Source organism: Macaca thibetana, chromosome 13 (assembly GCF_024542745.1).
Source record: "Macaca thibetana thibetana isolate TM-01 chromosome 13, ASM2454274v1, whole genome shotgun sequence".
Lineage (NCBI taxonomy): Eukaryota > Metazoa > Chordata > Mammalia > Primates > Cercopithecidae > Macaca > Macaca thibetana.
The window spans coordinates 51,975,525-51,995,815 of record NC_065590.1 but is presented as its reverse complement, the minus strand read 5'-3'; the positions used below and the strand labels follow the sequence as shown (position 1 = coordinate 51,995,815).

Here is a 20,291-nt window from a genome sequence, read left to right as displayed (position 1 = left end):
CTCCTGCCAGCTCCCAGCACCCTGGTCCTTCCAAGACCTTCCCTGGTGTCTTTTCTGTGCAGTCTTTCCTGATGCTTCTCACGCGAAACCTTCCTGCAGCTCCCTGCCTCTACCGCCTCCTAGCACCTGCACCATGCTGGGCACAGAGGAGCTGCCCGAGAGGTCCGTGTTGGATTAAGAACTGATCTGAATCAGCCACTGTTCTTTGTCTTAGAAGACAAGACAGGAAGAAGAGAAAGACTAGAAACCCTAACAGTATCTAGTTTGGGAGGGAAAAATAGCACATATGTAGTGACTTTGTAGAGCAAGCACCAGGCGGCAGAACGAGCATGGCCTTTGTCTCTGTGTCTGCTCTGCCCGCCCTGGCGCGTTGATGAGAGTTTATTAGAGCAAACCTCTGAGCCGCCATTCAGCTCACCCAGAGTGCCTGCCAAGGCACAGACACAAAACTGCTAGGTACACTTGACAGGGCATCAAATCTCTGGACTTTGGCACAACGACAGAGCCAGGAAGTAAATCGGGGTTTTTTGGAAAGTCACGGTGATTCTGTGTGTTAGCCTGCCACCCCAGCATTTCAGAAAACTAAAGAAGGGGTTGCATTTTCTCAGCCAGTCAAGAAGCAGAATGTTTTCAGTGAGCGTGTGTTGGCCTCACCAGCCATACCATTCCCGGGACACACGAGGCCGCTCACGCGATGTGGGTGTGTTCCTCGGCTCTCCCTTCCTTCCTGTGAGGGTCATGTTGATCTGTGTGTGTGAATGTAGGAGCTGGCTCTAGACCATGTGTTTGGCTACAGAGGATTCGACTGTCGAAATAACCTGCATTACCTTAATGATGGCACCGACATCATCTTCCACACGGCGGCGGCTGGCATCGTTCAGAACCTCTCCACAGGTGACCAGGGGGTTAAAAATACAGGTTTTTCTTTTAGTTTTTTTTTTTTTACATGCTTTCCCCACTCTTCAGATGCCCAAAAGCTTAAGGATTTTCCTTCCTTTATAGAGCCATTCTCCTAATTCCAGCATGGTGTCAGTTAGGCCTGGTAATGCTCAGGCTCAGTTACCAGAGCCAGAGCCTTCTCTCTTTCTGACCGGAGCTTGACCTCACCTTGTCGTAGGCCTTAGAGAGAAGGCCTCCATGCTGACACCAGCCTCTGTAACCGAGAGCCATGGAGAGAAGCCAGAGACAGGGTGTAAGGAGTGGAGGAATTCCTTAGAGACCATAACCAAGAAGAAAGCACAGAACTTTGCCTGTTCATTTCTACAATGAGCCATTTTTTAACAGCTCGGATTTTTCAAATTGTATTTTGACAGTTTAGCCACATTTATAATGAGATTGAAAACAATTAAACAGTAAACAAAAATACCAGGCCCGGTGAGGTGGCTTACACCTGTAATCCCAGCACTTTGAGAGGCCGAGGTAGGCGGATCACCTGAGGTCAGGAGTTCAAGACTAGCCTGGCCAACATGGCAAAACCCCGTCTCTACTAAAAATACAAAAATTAGCCAGGCATGGTTGCGGGTGCCTGTAGCCCCAGCTACTCTGGAGGCTGAGGCAGGAGAACCCAGTTTGAGGTTGCTTGAACCCGGGAGGTGGAGATTGCAGTGAGCCAAGATCGTGCAGTTGCACTCTAGCCTGAGCAACAGAGGGAGACTCCATTTCAAAAAGAAAAAAAAAATACTCAAACCACATGATGACTCAAATTTTTAAAAATGAACATTTCAAACAAAAAGAACCATTCAGAAATTAACAGAAAGCTATACCATTACCACTAGATTTAAACAGGTTCACATTTTGCCTTATTTGCTCATGCCTCAAGAAAAAAAAAAAACTCTTCATTTTAAATTCTTGCTCTTTGTCAATTCTGTGTAGTTGTTCATACATAGATTTAGCCAGTGAAATCACTGGGCACATGTTGATTTGTGTGTATTTGAGGGAGGAGGACCTTGACATTTTGTATATATTTTCTTCACTTTCTAGCCCTGCCATCATATTGGTAGCAGTACACGCCTTCCTTGTGTATCTACACCATCTTTCATCTTTAGGTTCTTGAGCATTTGGGTGGGTTTAAATTGGCCACTTTGGAAGTCAGCAAACCCATTTGCTGTGATAGATGATGAAGTGCTCTTTCTTTTTTTTTTTTTTTTTTTTTTTTTTTTGAGACGGAGTCTCGCTCTGTCGCCCAGGCTGGAGTGCAGTGGCCGGATCTCAGCTCACTGCAAGCTCCGCCTCCTGGGTTCACGCCATTCTCCTGCCTCAGCCTCCCAAGTAGCTGGCTGGACTACAGGCGCCCGCCACCTCGCCCAGCTAATTTTTTTGTATTTTTAGTAGAGACGGGGTTTCACCGTGTTAGCCAGCATGGTCTCGATCTCCTGACCTCGTGATCCGCCCATCTCGGCCTCCCAAAGTGCTGGGATTACAGGCTTGAGCCACCGCGCCCGGCCGAAGTGCTCTTTCTTCCACTTCCCGTGACGTATGTCGAGTCAGGGCTTTCCGGGGTGAAGCCGTCACCTGTGCCGTCCAGGCCCCCAAGTGGATTGGCATTTGGTAAACAAAGATGATGAGTCCCTGAGAGTTTCATATTCCACATGAAGAAGTGGTACCATTTTGCTCAGTGAAACATCATCTCCAGGCCCCCACCCCTACTTCTTCCCAGATGTGGACGGTGAGAAGCCCACTCCTGTCCCACGGAGAGGAGGAAACTTTGACCTTCATCATCGTGGTCTCTGGAAGCCCCTGTACTTGAACTGCGCTCTGCACCCACACAGAGCAGTGGGAACTATCGAAGAGCAGCTTGAATGTATCAGATAACAGACACTAGCGTCCCTTTTCCCGGACCCAAAACAGAATATGAACATTTCAAAAAAATGATCCTTCATCTCCCCAAGTGTAATTCCGGAAGTGAGAATTTGAGGGCTGTAAGCTGTCACTTTTATAACGAGGATCCAAAACTCCACACGATGCTTTGGAGTTGCCCTAAAAGGTCTTTAGGTTCCACTGTTCACCCTCCCATGATCTCTCTCCCCCAGGGAGCCAGAGCTTCTATCTGGAGCATACGGATGACATCCTCTGTCTCACAGTGAACCAGCACCCCAAGTACAGAAACGTGGTGGCCACCAGCCAAATAGGTAGGAGGTCCTGCGGCAGCTGAGGCTCTCCCAGCTTGCAGGGACATTGACTTGTCAGCGATTATTGGGAGAGGGAGTGGGTGGGTTGCTTACATCCATCCCTTCTTGTTGATGTTGCTGTTGATTTTTTGAGTCCTGAATGTATCTGTGTCACCTGAGTTGACACATCCAGTGACTGTGATTCTGAGGCACCATGAAGTCTGACCAGTGCCTGAGAGTCCAAATACACGATGGCCCCATCCCTGTGGACTTGTGAGAGTAGTTTTTCAGACCCCAAGTGTCAAGAACTCCGTGTGTTTTGAAGCCTGGCCAGGGTAGATTTCAGTAAGTGTGCCTGGACCCCCTGTGCCCTGGGAAACTGCCAGTGACAAATGTGAACTGATTCACATTTACGAGAAGTGTGTTTTTGCTTTGTCATCTCAAGAGCAATTTTTACAACTTCCTGCTTGTTTTCATTGAACCCATGTCCATTTTTAAGTTTAATTTGGAACTTTCTGATGCTGGTGTTGAGTGCTTCACTGTTGGAAACGTGACTTATTTTAGCTATTGTTTTCCCTTGACGCTTCCTCATTGCCATTGCTCACCCAATGCAGGTGATATTACGGAAACCCCAGGTAAGGCTGTTCCATCCGTGAGTAGTTTGAATCTGCACAGCAAAATCATGTCATTCTATCATGTTTGCTGATTGTATCTTGCCGAATTGCAGATACAAATCATTGACCTCACCAGTTTCCTTCGTATAAAATCCTCCACAAGTGTGTGTGTGTTGAACATAAATGTCTGTAGGGCTCTGCCTTTAAAAGCAAATTTCCTGTAGTCTTTCTCCTCTGGCCAGGTCAGGCTATAGGTCTTTTATGCCCAATGACTGTAACACCCCTAAACGCTTATCTTAAAAAAGACTTTTACAGGCTGGGCGACAGTGGCTTACGCCTGTAGTCCCAGCACTTTGGGAGGCGGGCGGATCACCTGAGGTCAGGAGTTCAAGACCAGCCTGGCCAACATGGTGAAATGCTGTCTCTACTAAAAATGCAAAAATTAGCTGGGTGTGGTGGTGCGCACCTGTAATCACAGCTACTCAGGAGGCTGAGGCACGAGGATCATGTGAATCCTGGACACGGAGGTTGCAGTGAGCCAAGATGGTGCCACTGCACTCCAGCCTGGGCAACAGAGCAAGACTCCATCTAAACAAACAAACAAAAAGGCTTTTACGTGAACATAAGCGTCGCCTTGGCTCTGCCATTCATCAGTCTTCTTTGTCATGCCTCTCCACACTCAGGGACAACACCTTCCATCCACGTATGGGACGCCATGACCAAACACACCCTCTCCATGCTGCGGTGCTTCCACTCCAAGGGGGTGAATTATGTCAACTTCAGTGCAACTGGAAAGCTCCTGGTGTCGGTGGGAGTGGACCCTGAGCACACCATCACCGTCTGGCGATGGCAGGAAGGTAAACCAGCACTGGGTTTTCTGTCCCTCCAGGGTGTCTGCCTGTGGCATGGACTGGGCTCGAACCCAGATCTGCCTCACTCCGAAGCCTGCCATAGGCACTGACTGCTGCTGGGCAAGCGGAAAACAGGGCACTGGGGATCCTGATATAGCTGCCCCACTGATGCCAGTGCATCCCAGAGTCCCAGGGCCAGGAGGACGCTGGCCAGGGACTCCAGGGCCCATTAGTGAAGGGGCTCTGGGGAGGTGCCCCTATGTTGGCAGCCCTCCTCCTCGGAAGGCAGCAGCCTCCCCGACATCTGTCTTAGCCACCTTCCTACCCAAGGGTCCTTGTCTTCCGTGCTGTTTCTGATGGCCCCTGGATCCTACTACAGCCTTATCACTCTGTCTGCTTTAGTTTAGGAAATGGGATAATGTTTTATCATAGTCTCAGAAGCAATTAAACTTTTTTTTAACATTTTAACACATTTGAAATAGGGATTTATCTTACGATCAAGGTTTACATTTATTGTAACAGGATTTCTTTCTCGTCCTCCCCCAATACATGCACACACACCTCACACACCTCACACACATGCACACATACAAGCTGCAACTGAATGTATGGTCATCTTAGAACTAAAGATGTGCAGTCTTCCACGTACATTCTCAGGTTGAGTACTGCCCTGGCAAAAGCGGATCCAATTAGTCAGGACATTAATGAGGTCTGTCCTGCAGCCGGGCAGCCTGTATCTGGGACACGCTCTACCAGGCACGTGCAGAGGTGGCACTTCTCCCATCCAGGGCTCTGGAGTCCCATTATCTCCTCATCTTCCCGTGGAGGGGGTGGTGTGTGGAGGCTGTAAAGAGATCAGCACAATGGGAGGAAAGTTCCCGTCCCTCCTGAGCACCCCATATGAGGAAAAGAGGCTGGCAGCTTGCAGACATTTGTGATGATACCATATTCCTTCGGAAGGTGACATGATCTCTAAGGTTTCTAGGAAACCACATTTTCCCATTCTCTTGTTCACCAGTATATCTCACCCAGTTGGCTGTATAGTCAGTATCTCGGGTGCAGATTCATTCCTTGTGATGTCAAGTGGCCAACTGATTGACCAGACTCAGCCCAGAGAAATTGAGCCTCTTAAATGATAGATATAGAGCATCTTGGAATGGGAAGAACTAGAGAAGACTTCCTGCACAGTCCGGACCCGTCCTAAGGAGAAATTCCTCCAAATGCACCCCTTTGTCCTGTGCTTGAATACTTTCAAGGATGTGGTTCTCATCACTTCACAAGGCAGCCCACACGCTGTCAGAAAGCTCTTGCATAAAGCCCCTTATGTGGGGACATAAATTGCTTCATTATGTTTTCCTTTTGTGCTGCTAACTCTGTTCCTAGATCCTTGGAAGAAAGCTCTCACACTGGTCCTGCTGCACGGCCTTGTCTCTTTAGATTCAGGCTCACAGTTTTCACTCCCTCTACCTTGACCTCCAAGCGTTGCTCGCTCTGGCCTGCCCCAGCAGACTCTTGCTCACCAAGAGTCCCTTCTGAACTCCCAGGGGAGGTTTAGAGGAGCCAGGGCTTTTAAACAAGCTCCCAGGAAAAAGAGGAGCCTGCTCTTGTTTGTACAGAGGGTTGTGAGCCAGTGCTGATATCTGACATATCACCAGCCACCACCTCTTCCGGGTTGACCACGGACATGTCATCTCTCCTCCCTTCCTTCTCCTGTGTGGGTTTGCCTTCATTTCAAGTCTTACTTACAGATAAATACCCTGTGTTTGGGGAGGTTTATATACATTTTGTATATCACCAGAGCCTATTATTCATTCTTCATTTATTAGAGGATTGTTTTGGGGAACGTGTGTGTGTGTAGGTAAAAATAAAATAGAACTAAAATGAACTTATTACATAAAATCCATGTTGTCAGGTCCTAGGTATATGTGTAATTTGCTCTAAGCAGACTGGAAACCAATGCAAAGAGTGATACAGGTGTCTCCACAATTAGAAGTGTCCATGAAATGAAAACAAGGAAAATACAAATGGTGGCCTTGAAAAAATATCCAATTCATTGTATGTTTGCACTTCTGCCAAGACTGGTGAGCTGGATCCTCTTTCCATCTCGTTATTGGCCACTTGTATGCTGCTTTTGTAATTCACCTGCTCAAATCCTTTTACTACTTGAGGTGGGAGGGTTGTTTGTCTTTACTTATAATTTGTAGTTTCTTATAGATCTTTAATGTTAATCCTCTGAATCTTACAAGCACTGCAAATGCTTTCTTCCAGTCTGTTGTCTTACTTTGTTTATGGTGTCCTTGAAGATCGTGGATCTTAAAACCTCTGAGCCCTAAGTAGAGAGAGATCTGTTACAGTAAGTCAGGGATTCCACATGCAGACAGAATTACAGCTGGGAGAAGGACTCTGGCTTTCCCCAGCCTCGCCCAGAACGAGATTCTGTGAGGGAGTATCAGAGGGCCCAGCTACACCAAAGCCCACCACCACCACGGTGCTAGAAAGCTGTCGTAAAAACATACGTGAAGTGATGAGAAGAAAGAAGAAACAAATACGTGTGTGAATAATCAAGGGAGGGGTGACAATTAAGAAATTGGAACAAAAACATTCAGAGTAAGTTAAAGGGTAACAGGTTTAAAACAAAAATTTAAAACTCAAGAGCTTAAAAATAATGAGATTTTTAAAAGGTGGGTTTAAAATACAGGCTAAAAGAATAGAAGCCAAGAAATTTTATTTTTTTTTATTTTATTTTATTTTTTTTTTGAGACGGAGTCTCGCTCTGTCGCCCAGGCTGGAGTGCAGTGGCCGGATCTCAGCTAACTGCAAGCTCCGCCTCCCAGGTTCACGCCATTCTCCTGCCTCAGCCTCCCGAGCAGCTGGGACTACAGGCGCCCGCCACCTCGCCCAGCTAGTTTTTTTGTATTTTTTAGTAGAGACGGGGTTTCACCGTGTTAGCCAGGATGGTCTCGATCTCCTGACGTCGTGATCCGCCCACCTCGGCCTCCCAAAGTGCTGGGATTACAGGCTTGAGCCACCGCGCCCGGCCCCAAGAAATTTTAAAAGGGGCTAAAGGAGTTATGATAATACTGTTACTACTACTACTAATACTGGCTAAGACATGATTGCTCAGATCATCAAGCACTGTGCTCAGGGCTTCACTTAGGTCAGTTCTTTTCGTCTGCACTGCACCTTCTGAAATAGGAACGATTATTAGCCCCATCTTATAGGTAAGGAAACCGAAGCACAGAGAGCTTAAATAACTTGTCTAAAGTTGTTGTACAAGTAAATGATAGAGTTGGAATTGTATTAAGACGAAGGTTAAATAAAACTCAAGAGACAGTCAAAAACATAAATAAATGGGGTTGAGGAAAAAACTAGTACTTAAAAGGTAAAAAACATTTAAACCTAAACACCACAAAATACAAAGGAAAATGGGGAGCTTAAAAAAAAAAAGAAAGAAAGAAAGAAAATGCAGGAGAATCTTAGAAATAGTTAAAAAAAAGAAAAGCTGTCTAGAGGAATGTGAATCCCAGTGGCACTCTGGGAGCAGCTCTGTCGTCCTATGCAGGGATGACTCCTGTGCTGATGGAAGGGGGATGGGGGATATCTTTAAGCCACTTTGCTGCCTTCTCATATCTGGAAGCTTCCGTCTCACAGGCCATCCTTTCCTGCTACGTTCATGAACGCCTGGGTGCGGGGATCTGTTACTAGCACCTGCTGCTCTGGAAACTTCCCAGACACACTTTCCCCACTGCTACCTGGGAGTAGTGTCTGAAGGGGAGAGAGCAAGTGCTGTAAAGAAGAACTGAGGCATGCCCCAAGCCTGCTGGGGTAGAGACCTCCTGGGCTGTGGCTCCCCCTACCTGGCCCATGAAGCAATGAGGAGCCTCACTGGACTCTGTCACCCACACAGGTGCCAAGGTTGCCAGCCGAGGGGGTCACCTGGAGCGCATATTCGTGGTGGAATTTCGCCCTGACTCAGACACGCAGTTTGTATCTGTCGGGGTCAAACATATGAAGTTCTGGACCCTGGCAGGCAGCGCCTTGCTTTACAAAAAAGGAGTCATCGGGTCCCTGGGAGCTGCCAAAATGCAAACGATGCTCTCCGTGGCCTTCGGTGCTGTGAGTTCTAGCAGCTGCTCCCTGAGAAGGGGACCCAGGCCCCCCGGGCATGGGCAGGAGGGGAGTTTGGCCAAGAGGCTGAAAACAGCAGGAAAGCCATTTCCACATTAGCTCCTGTACTGGCTTATTTGCAACCATTGTTCCGTTTCTGTAGCACATATGGGTGGGTTGACAATATATATATAGATATTTTTTTTTTTTTTTTTTTCTGAGACAGAGTCTTGCTCTGTCACCCAGGCTGGAGTGCAGTGGTGCAATCTCGACTCATTGCAACCTCCACCTCCCAGGCTCGAGTGATTCTCCTGCCTCAGCCTCCCAAGTAGCTGGGATTATAGGCGCCTGCCACCAATACAAAAATGCCTCACTAATTTTTGTATTTTTAATAGAAACAGGGTTTCATCATGTTGACCAGGCTGGTCTTGAACTCCTGACCTCAGGTGATCCGCCCACCTCAGCCTCCCAAAGTGCTAGGATTACAGGCGTGAGCCACCTCGCCCGGCCAATATTTTTTTTTTCTTAAAATATTAACCAGAAAAGGTAGGACACCCACCCAGGACAGGAGGTTTGTTGTTGTAAGGGCAACCCTGACTTGCAAGCCCCAGAGAATATTGGGACCAATTTCCACTGCTAGATAATGATCCTTTTTCTTCCCAGCCCTCTTGTGCCACAGATGCCCCCACTTGCCACCCTTAAGTGAGCTATGGGGTGCCCTCAGCCAATGCAGGCTCCAAAATGGAGACATGTTGGAACACAGTCACTTCATGGTCCTCCAGGAGTGGGTTTCTCCCTTTCATAGAGGAGCTCCAGGAAAGTGTCCTGTGGCCCGGAGTCTGCCTCTGCCCCTGCTGTCACTTGGGCAGTGCTCACAGAAGAGAAGTCCTTGCTAATGCACAGCTGTGCTCAGAGGGGAAGTCAAATGCCCAAGCCAATTACATATAGTTAATTTCCAAGCCAGGCGGACTACCTTGTGATGTGCTCTCAGTGGTTTCTCTGCAATTTCTGCTGCTTTCCTTAGCACAAAAAGATCAAACCGCCTTGGCGTGTCTGCGTCTCTAGCTGTGGTTCCTTAATGAGAGAACGGGTGCCTGGGGAGGGACCTGCTTGAGTGTGTTCCAGGTATAGAAGATGTTCTTTTGTTTACAGAACAACCTCACTTTCACGGGTGCCATCAATGGAGACGTCTACGTGTGGAAGGACCACTTCCTCATCCGGCTGGTGGCCAAGGCTCACACAGGCCCCGTGTTCACAATGTACACAACCCTTCGGGATGGACTCATAGTGACCGGCGGAAAAGAGCGGCCGTAAGCCAAAGCTCCTATGGAAACAACTTGTCGTTTGTTGTTATCTTGGGAGAAACTGACAGAAGTGTCCCCAGCTTGGAGAAAATGCAGATTGTCATCCTCCTATCTTTTTTGCTTTAGGAAGATCAGTCTGCTCTCTCTCCGAGAGGGCCCTAGGTCAAGATCCTCAGAAGGAAGAGAGGAGTGCAAAAGTGGTTTGATGGTAGTTTAAAAACCCGAGAGAGGTATAGTGGTTCACCCCTATAATCCCAGCACTTCGGGAGGCCAAGGTGGGCAGATCACCTGAGGTCAGGAGTTCAAAACCAGCCTTGTCAACATGGTGAAACCCCATCTCTACTAAAAATATAAAATTTCGTTGGGCATGGTGGTGGGCGCCTGTAATCCCAGCTACTTGGGAGGCTGAGGCAGGAGAATGGCTTGAACCCAGGAGGCGGAGGTTGCAGTGAGCCGAGATTGTGTCATTGCACTACAGCCTGGGTGACAAGAGCAAAACTCCATCTCAAAATAAATTAATAAATAAAAATTAAAAACAAAATCTTGAGAGGTATTCTTGAACAAACCACAGTGACTTTGCTGTTGATAAAATGTTATTCTTGGTAGCTCTGTGGAGGAATGGAGGAAGGAGAGGGGAGATGTGGAAGCAAAGCCTGAAGACAGGAGAAACGTTTCTGTGTTCTAATCTAATAAAAAGTCTGAATTTCCAAATTACATTTTCTTTCCTCCCAAGATAGTAGCATTTGAAGGCATTTTAGGAAATCTGCAAGCTCAGGAGGTTGGGATCGCTCAGCAGCAGGGCCTAAGAGGGAGGCTGCCTGGAGGGTCTGGACCCCCGAGGGTCTGTCCTTCTGGGCTCCAACCAGCGAGGACCCTGATGACTGGGAAACAGGGGAGAGGCCTGGAGGCAGGAGTGGGTCTTAGGATGAGGGTTAACGGCCTGAGTCCCTTTCAATCTTTTTTAGGACCAAAGAAGGAGGTGCTGTAAAATTGTGGGACCAGGAGATGAAGCGCTGCCGGGCCTTTCAGCTGGAGACGGGGCAGCTGGTGGAGTGTGTGCGCTCTGTGTGCCGTGGAAAAGTGAGCACAGCCAGCTCCCCTGGGGGCTGGGCCAGGGAAGGGGGAAGTGTAGGTACCTTCCGAGCCAGGCACTTTCCCTGGACTGGTTTAATCCTTGAAACAAGGCTTCAAGATGTGAATTGTGCTGTAGTGGGAAGCAGCTTAAGAGAGTCAGACTCCCCCAGGAAGAACCAGTTGGGTGACCTTGGGTGTGTTCCTTCATGTTTTTGTGTCCAGTACACAGGTTTGTCATGAGGGTCACATATTTATACATGACAGTGCCTTTCATCTTGCCTGGCATATAGTCCCATTCAGGAGATGTTAGCTACTAGTATTATAGATGATATTCGCATAAGCTCAGAGATACTAAATAGTTTGCCTATGCCCTAAGTTATAGGGTCAATAAGGAGGAGGTAAGGGCCACCAAACTAAACTGTCTGACTCAAAGCCATTGGTTTCCAACTCACATTTGGCAGCACATCCAAAACAACTGGTGAGTTTTAAAGAATATGGATGTCCGGGCATCCATTTGGGACTGGACCAAAATCTGAATCCGAATCTCAGGGATGGGGCCTTGACTTGTATGTTCCCTTCTATTTCCTTCTATTTAAATTCCCCCAGGAGATTTGATGCACTTAAAAGCCAATCTCCAAACCTTGATCGAATACCTTGTGTTTATGTTTTTGAATATCAGTCTAAGAATTTGCTTTCTAGATGCTCTCCATGAAAAAGGCAAACCAGATGTGGAATACCACGTGATTCGAAACTGGGGATTTTGTTCTTAAATAGCTAAGTGATGCCCACCTGGAAGGGTAGTTATCAGACATGAAGGCAGGACTACACCTGGAGCCTGGAAGTTATCAGGAAGTAGATTTTTTTTTTTTTCTTTGAGACAGTCTTGCTCTGTTGCCCAGGCTGGAGTGCTGCAGTGTGATCTCAGCTCACTGCAACCTATGCCTCCTGGGTTCAAGCGATTCTCCTGCCTCAGCCTCCTGAGTAGCTGGGATTACAGGCGCCCGCCACCACGCCCAGCTAATTTTTTATATTTTTAGTAGAGATGGGGTTTTGCCATGTTGGCTGGGCTGCTCTCAAACTCCTGACTTCAGGTGATTCACCCATCTCGGCCTCCCAAAAGGCTGGGATTATAGGCCTGAGTCATCACACCTGGCCAGGAAGCAGAATTTTGTTCAGTGGAAGGAAGAACTTACTAAGAGTTTGAGCTGTCCAAGAACAGGAATTGGCTGCCGTGCTCTGCAGTCACTGGAATATTCTAGCAGAGGCTGGGTGATGGAGCTCTCACCCAGGTGAGAGCTGTGCTGAAGGTCAGGTCTGTGCTGAAGCTCTCACCTGAGGTAGCTGATGGAGAAAAGGCAAAGTGAAAGGGTGGAAAAGAGCAATTAGGAACGGACGGTTTGTTGTTAAAAACAAAACACTGGCCAGGTGTGGTGGCTCACACCTGTAATCCCAGCACTCTGAGAGGCCAAGGGAGGCAGATCACTTGAGGTCAGGAGTTCGAGACCAGCCTGGCCAATATGGTAAAACTCCCATCTCTACTAAAAATACAAAAATTAGCCGGGTGTGGTGGTGGGCACCTGAAGTCCCAGCTACTAGGGAGGCTGAGGCAGGAGAATCACTTGAACCCAGGAGGCAGAGGTTGCAGTGCAGTGAGCCAAGATGTCACCACTGTGCCCCAGCCTGGGTGACAGAGTGAGACCCTGTCTCAAAAACAAAAGCAACACTTCTCACCCCTTCCTATTTTAATATTAACCCTGCAAAGGCATTTTCCCAAGTTACTTGTGTTTTGTTTGTCCTTTTTCTAATAGTGTTTCAATTACAACAGGGAAAAATCTTAGTGGGAACCAAAGACGGAGAAATAATTGAAGTTGGTGAAAAAAATGCTGCTTCTAATATCCTGATTGATGGTCACATGGAAGGGGAGATTTGGGGCCTGGCCACTCACCCTTCCAAGGACCTGTTCATCTCTGCCAGCAACGACGGCACAGCCCGGATCTGGGACCTGGCTGACAAGGTGAGGCCGACTCTGCCCAAACTCAGATGCCCACGAGTGGGCTGCCGGCCGTGGGAGCTGAGCGAGGGGAGGCCCAGCCAGCATCATGGCGGAGACGGGGATGGGGCCAGATAGGAGATCAAGGTAGAAAACCTAACAATAAAAGAAGGCCCACTCACCACAACCCATCTAAACAATATATTTGACAACGATTATTCTCTTGTCATGAAAGAACCCACAAAACTAAAAATATGGAATCAAATGATGTTTTCCCTGGATGAGAAGACTAAAAATGATTTAAAATGTCAATGTTCCCAAATGGGCCTAATGTATTTCTGTCAAAATCCCAACAAGGTTTCTCTTTGAGTTTGGGAAGGCAGTGTTAAAGTTCACCTGGAGTAAAACTGTGAAATAGCAGGGAGTGGCTGGGTGGAGGGGGCGGGTCGGGGGGAACGAAGGGTTCTTCCCAATCCTCGTGTCTTATCCAGTGTTAAAACAAGTACTCAGGTTCTACTAATTAAAATGCTTGGTTTCATTTTAAAATGGCTGGTAAATGTTGTATTTTTAGTGTCATAGTCACAGAATAGACAGGTAAAAGCCTGAGTATGGTTGTTAGACTCCTAAGTTAGTTTCTGTAATTATTTATTACAGAACATCATTAGCAACAGCTGTCACTACTTGACCTACATAACCCCAGCTGCTTCATGGACATGATCAGTGCCTACAATAACCTCGCAAAGCCCTTATTAACATCGCTATTAGTAAAACTAGAGAAACCGAGATGTAATTTACCCAAACACACCCAGCTAGTAAGTGACAGGGCCAGGATTCAGAATTTGAACCAGCAGAGGCAGAAGCTCAAACTCTTTCCCCTAAACAAGAGGTTGGCAATCTATAGTTAAAGGCCAGATCTGGCCTGTGGCCTGTTTCTACAAGTCCAGCTGCCCTGTTTTATTCAGGTACTGTGGCTGTCTTGTGCTACAGCAGGCCGAGGTGAGTAGTTGCGACAGACTTTATGGCCCACAGAGTCTAAAGTAGGTGCTACCTAATCATTTACAGAAAAAGTTTGCCAGCCACAGCCCTAAAACTTGTTGTCCCCCAAGCTGCTCTAATCAAAACATACAGCCCACCTCAGTTATTCAGGGACATTTACTCTAAGAAGTAAGAGATTTGGTGGCCTGCAGTGGCTGCAAAGTCAGCCTGACTTCTCTGGCCTGGTGCACGATGTCTCCTGGAGACCAGCCGAGGGGGCCAAGGGCTCAGGTGACTTTCCTTTGCATCAATGCAGAAGCTGTTAAACAAGGTGAGCCTGGGCCACGCAGCCAGGTGTGCGGCCTACAGCCCTGACGGGGAGATGGTGGCCATTGGCATGAAGAATGGAGAGTTTGTCATCTTGTTGGTGAACAGCCTGAAAGTTTGGGGGAAAAAAAGAGACCGGAAATCTGCTATCCAAGATATCAGGTACCTAAGTGGGTGGTCTGGGCATGGAGGAGAAAGGCAAGCATTCTGCTTACCAGTGGTTCCCATTCCGGCCACGGCTGGAATAAAGAACTCAGCTGTGAGCGAGTCACTTTCAACAAGTCACCTATGAAAGAATACCTTCTCCCACGCTCGCTCTCAGACAAGGCTTTGCTAATTTCCATATAAGTGTGGTTAAAATTACTTGTAAATGTCATTCTACCATATTTCCCGGGGATTCGATCCAGATAAATGGTTGAATTCTATAGAATGCCAGGAGAGGTGACCACATGTGAGTCACAAGGCGGCTCTCATTTCCTTTGGGCCTGGAAGGCCTGTCAGAGCAGCCTTCATGCCTGACCAGCCCCAAACAGCCCTCTTCATGGACCCTGCTCTTGGATTGCTTTTTCTAGAATCAGCCCAGACAACCGATTCTTAGCCGTTGGTTCTTCTGAACACACAGTCGACTTCTATGACCTCACTCAGGGCACAAATCTGAACCGCATTGGCTACTGCAAAGATATTCCAAGCTTTGTCATTCAGATGGATTTTTCTGCAGATGGCAAATACATTCAGGTATGCTTAGGGTTTACTGATATCTGGGGCAACGAATAATAACAGCAATAATACCAATGGCCTATATTAATCGAGTCCTTACTGTGTGCCAGGCAATGTGCTCACTCTTCACCAGAACTCCTTAGTTACTTTTTTCATGTTTTGTAAATATAGAAACAGAGACTTAGAGAATTTAAAATAGTGAAGAGTAAGAAAAGCAGGAAACACAAGCCCTAATCATCTTTAATTTGCCCCTCACTGTCTCACGTGTCTGCCTGAAGAAACCATCAAACAGGCTTTGTGTGAGCAACATAGCTGTTTATTTCACCTGGGTGCAGGTGGACTGAGTCCGAAAAGAAAGTCAGCAAAGGGTGGTGGATTATCATTAGTTCTTACAGGTTTTGGGATAGGTGGTGGGGTTAAGAGCAATGTTTTGGGGGGTAGGGGTGGATCTCACAAAGTACATTCTCAAGGGTGGGGAGAATTACAAAGAAACTTCTTAGGGGTGGGGGAGATTATAAAGAACCATCTTAAGGGTGGAGGAGATTACAAAGTACATTGATCAGTTAGGGTGGGGCAGAAACAAATCACAATGGTGGAATGTCATCAGTTAAGGCTATTTTCACTTCTGTGGATCTTCAGTTGCTTCAGGCCATCTGGATGTATACGTGCCGGTCACTGGAGTTATGATGGCTTAGCTTGGGCTCAGAGGCCTGACACCACCTCCTCTTCAGAGTTTCCTGATTTCTAGTTTTCTGGGCTACACCTAAGCCTTGTGCCACTTCTGGTATTTACTGATGTCATTTCCAAACTCTACTGGGTAGAATGGCCCCTCCATATGTGGGCCCTGGACTCCAGCCAGTAGGCCTGGAGTGAAAGCTCATCCCTGGGTCCCAGGGCAGCTGACCAGTGGAAGGGAGGGAGAGGGGTCCACTGCTGGGACTGACCCCTGAAAATAGAATGATTTCTCCAGCACTCAACAAATCTGCGTTTGTGAGCTGTCCTGGAGCTGGATGTTCACTGCAAAAGGAGAGAGGGTGTATTTATTCATTGAACTATTTGCTGAACCAGGCACTATGCTAGACTTTTAGATGGACAAAAGGAGACTGGTCCGGTAACCATCCAAGGGGTTCACCTTGCCCGCTGCCTAGACAGAGCCAATTTCTCAAGACAGGGGAATTGCAATAGAGAAAGAGTAATTCACACAGAGCTGGCTGTGCGGGAGACCGGAGTTTTATTACTCAAATTGGTCTCCCTGACCATTCGGGGAGCGGAGTTTTTAAGGATAATTTGGTGGGTGGGGGGAAGCCAGTGAACCTGGAGTGCTGATTGGTCAGAGACGAAATCATAGGGAGTTGGAGCTGTCTTCCTGCACTGAGTCAGTTCCTGGGTGGGGGGCCACAAAATCAGATGAGCCACTTTATTGATCTGGGTGGGGCCAGCTGATCCATCAAGTGCAGGGTCTGCAAAATGTCTCAAGCACTGAATTTACGAGCAGTTTGAGGGTCAGAATCTTGTAGCCTCCAGCTGCATGACTCCTAAACCATAATTTCTAATCTTTTGGCTGATGTTAGTCCTACAAAGGCAATCTAGTTCCCAGGCAAGGAGGTCTGCTTTGGGAAAGGGCTACTACCATCTTTGTTTAAACCATAAACTATGAACTCTCCCATAGTTCAGCCTAAGTCCAGGAATGAACAAGGACAGCTTGTAGGTTGGAAGCAAGATGGAGCCAGTTAAGTTAGATCTCTTTCACTGTCTCAGTCATAATTTTGCAAAGGCAGTTTCAGTCCCTGTTTCCTGGAGCTTGCTCTGTAACAGAGAAGACAAGCACTGAACAATCACAAAATATAAATACAATTACAAACTGTGATTATGTGCCAAGAAGGAAAAGTACAGCATTCTGGGGGGCATGTAACAAGGTGCTGAATTTAGATGCACTTCCTCTCAGCAAGCGATATTTCAGCTGAGGTCTGCAGGGTGTGTAGGCGTTAGCCAGCAGAGAGGTGGGAACACTGTTCCAGTCCATCTGCATGAAAGGCCCGAGGCAGGAAAGAGCTCAGCTTCCCAGCTCATTCCAGGAGAAGCACTGCAGGGACAGAGGAGGCTGAAGAGGAAGGCAGCAGCCATTCACTGCAACTGTCCTTGATGGTAGGAAAAGTGGTCTGTTTCCCTTAGAAGATTCCCAGAGCACCAAGGGTCAGGTTCTAGACACCTCAGAGATCACCTGTATCAGCTGCTGGTGTGAGAAACCTGCCTTACCTCTGTACCAAAGGTTCTTGGTTTCCTGAGAACTGGGATTGCTGTGTATCAGAAACACCTGGCGGCTTTGTTACAGCCGGCATTGCTGGGCCCCGCCCTTTCTGTGTCTGGGTAGGTTTGGGGTGGGGCCCAATAATTTGCATTTCTAACAGGTTTCTAGATGCAGCTGAGGTTGCTGGTCAGGAGCCACACTCAAGAGAATTGCTGCCTTAGGACTCTGGAAAATAGCGAGAAAATGGATGAGAAGAAAGATGGGGAAATGGCCTGCTGGTGTTGCCGTGGGCTGGCCATAGGCTTTGCAGCCTGGAGCTGAGCTTGGGTTTGGAGAAAAGCCCTCGGGATGCAGAGGCTGGGCCAGTGTTCTGGGAAACAGTGCACCCAAAGGCAGTCTGTGGAACTGAGAAAGAACGTTGATGAACATGGCTTCTCTTCTACCTCCAGGTGTCAACAGGTGCCTATAAGCGCCAGGTGCATGAGGTCCCCCTGGGGAAGCAGGTAACTGAAGCCATGGTCATTGAGAAGATCACCTGGGCCTCCTGGACAAGGTGACTGACTGGAAGAAAAAACCTGAGGAAAAGGTCACAAGAGAGTCTCTTGTCTCAGGCTCAGCCTCCAAGTTTGTGCAGGATCTGGAGAAGCTGAGAAATGGTGTTGTCTTTTCTTTTGGGGGTGAGGGTGGGAGGCTTCTTGGCACTAGTGTAAGACACTGGCTTTGATCTGACCTAGGTTTTTGAAATGCAAAGTCCCTCTTTTTGTGTAATTTCTCCTACAAGTCTCCAACCCCTTCCATCAAGTTCAACAGGAAACCATCTGCCTTCTCTTGGCCAATCCTAGTGCACAGTGAGGTCTCCAATCACCAGGGGAAGGGAGTAGGAGGGCCAGACCCCTGCTTAGCAGGATGAGAAACAATGGCTAATTCATGGGAAAAGAGGCCATTTAGCCTGTGAGTTGAAAGGAACCCCTGCTGTTCTCCCCAACACACACATATTCAAGGGGACCATAGGGAACAGGGAGAGAATCAAAGATGGGGGTAACTTTTGTTTTTGGAGTGTAGGGGACTGAGGCAGGGGGGAACAGTAAGAGCTGGCACAAATGTACAGAGGGGAAGACGACAGATGCTTTCATGCCAGGAGGGCCACATGGCTGTACGGAATTACATAAAATAGCACCAGGGACCAGTTTCATGGAGTACAATTTTTTCCAGAGACCAAGTCGGTGGTGGGATTTCAGGATGAAACTGTTCCACCTCGAGGAGCTTGCAACCTAGATCCCTCGCATGCTCAGTTCACACTAGGGTTCACGGTTCCTATGAGACTCTAATGCGACGGCAGATCTGACAGGAGGTGGAGCCACCACTGCTCACTTCCTGCCCTGCGGCCGGTTCCTAACAGGCCATGGACCAGTCCCGGTCCGCGGCCTGGCTTTTGGGGACCCCCGATGTTAAACATCCCTCTCTTCCTTATCCCTGGGAGGTGATGACTGACTGAGAAACCTTTGCACGTGACTTCCTTCTAACCCTCCTTTCTGTTGGAACAGTGTCCTGGGAGATGAAGTCATTGGAATCTGGCCACGAAATGCAGACAAAGCTGATGTCAACTGCGCATGTGTGACCCACGCTGGCCTGAACATTGTCACAGGAGATGACTTTGGGCTGGTGAAGCTCTTTGATTTTCCGTGCACAGAGAAATTTGTGAGTCTTCCTCAGAGTAACCTTTCTGCAGGTTCTGTTTTCCCGTCTGCAAGAGTCAGGGGCCACATCTAGATGAACCTCTGGGAGACACAGAGAAACCCTGTCCCAGTACTGTGGAAATACGGCAATGACTTTTTCACCTCCCGGAGGGGCAGTCCTGGAAGCCAGAAGGGAGGATGGAAGGTGGATAAAATGGCCGGAAGTGGGGCAAGGATGAGAGGCAGGAAAGTCAGCCAAAGGCTGGCTAATAGATGAGTCCAGACCAAATGGGAGTCCCCAGTGAAGGAAGGTTCTGGGAGCAGGGGATTTGAGTGCTGGAAGGAGTCTGTGGTTGCTGAGAGGAGCCAGAGTCTCTTAACTGTCTCCATTCACTTTTGCTCACAGGCCAAACATAAGCGATACTTTGGTCACTCGGCTCACGTGACAAACATCCGTTTCTCTTATGATGACAAGTATGTGGTCAGCACTGGAGGAGACGACTGCAGGTACTAACCTAGCGGACCCAGTTCTTACTCCCCAGGCCTGGCCAGCTCTCCCTCCCCATCTCAGGCGTGCTGTGAGTCAGCCTCTCCCAGGGGCATGGGGAGGGCTGATGTTGGGCTAATAAACAGGAAATTCCATGAGTCCTCATGAAGGCAAGTACTTTCCGAGATAAGGCATTTACTCTTTGGTGACTGTCAACCCAATGGTTGTGACTGGAACTGTCCTGGGATGGCGTGGGTATGTGATAGCTACTCTGGGCACTGCTGGGGGACAGGGACAGGTGGCTGAGACCTGAGACGGCTGATTGGAGTAGGAGCTCTTGGCAGCCCACGGGCTGTTGTGCACAATCAGGTTAGAATGGAAATTCATCCATAGAACTCCCAGTTGATCACCAGTGTTGGGAATTTATTTATTTATAGTATAAAGGAACAGGACTAGGTCATTCTAACTCACTCAGCTTCCCCATTTCTGATGAGCTTCATTGTAGCAGGAATACTGGGTTCTATTCAGCCCAAGCAAAACTCTTGAGGGGATAAAGAAGAAATACACGCATTCTGATACTTCCTAGTGGTCTGAGGTTGTAAGAAAGGCACCTATAAAGAATTTCGTCCCACTTCCCACTCCAAAGCACTGCATATTTCTGATGGCCTGCCTGGGAGCACCCATCTCCAGCCTGCTGTGCTGGCTACTTCTGGCACTTATAGCCCTTGAGATAGGACTGACAGCAGCTCCCTGCAGAGTGCAAACACCCATTCAAAGCAGCACCAACCAAACTATCAACAAGCTAGGAGTAAGA

At 48.0% G+C, this 20,291-nt stretch overlaps 1 protein-coding gene across 3 annotated transcripts in view; it reads left to right on the top strand.

Annotated features, from left to right (window-relative positions):
* The window catches only part of EML6 (EMAP like 6), a 256,852-nt gene that overhangs the window by 234,139 nt on the left and 2,422 nt on the right, over nt 1-20,291 (top strand). For all 3 annotated transcript variants that reach the window (XM_050754620.1, XM_050754621.1, XM_050754622.1), the window contains 12 exons: nt 765-894; nt 3,030-3,128; nt 4,405-4,578; nt 8,480-8,688; nt 9,832-9,989; nt 10,949-11,063; nt 12,883-13,071; nt 14,339-14,511; nt 14,922-15,084; nt 17,764-17,867; nt 18,859-19,012; nt 19,397-19,497. In XM_050754620.1, the coding sequence (XP_050610577.1) occupies nt 765-894; nt 3,030-3,128; nt 4,405-4,578; nt 8,480-8,688; nt 9,832-9,989; nt 10,949-11,063; nt 12,883-13,071; nt 14,339-14,511; nt 14,922-15,084; nt 17,764-17,867; nt 18,859-19,012; nt 19,397-19,497 (1,769 nt within the window). The remainder of the gene's footprint in view (nt 1-764; nt 895-3,029; nt 3,129-4,404; nt 4,579-8,479; nt 8,689-9,831; nt 9,990-10,948; nt 11,064-12,882; nt 13,072-14,338; nt 14,512-14,921; nt 15,085-17,763; nt 17,868-18,858; nt 19,013-19,396; nt 19,498-20,291) is intronic.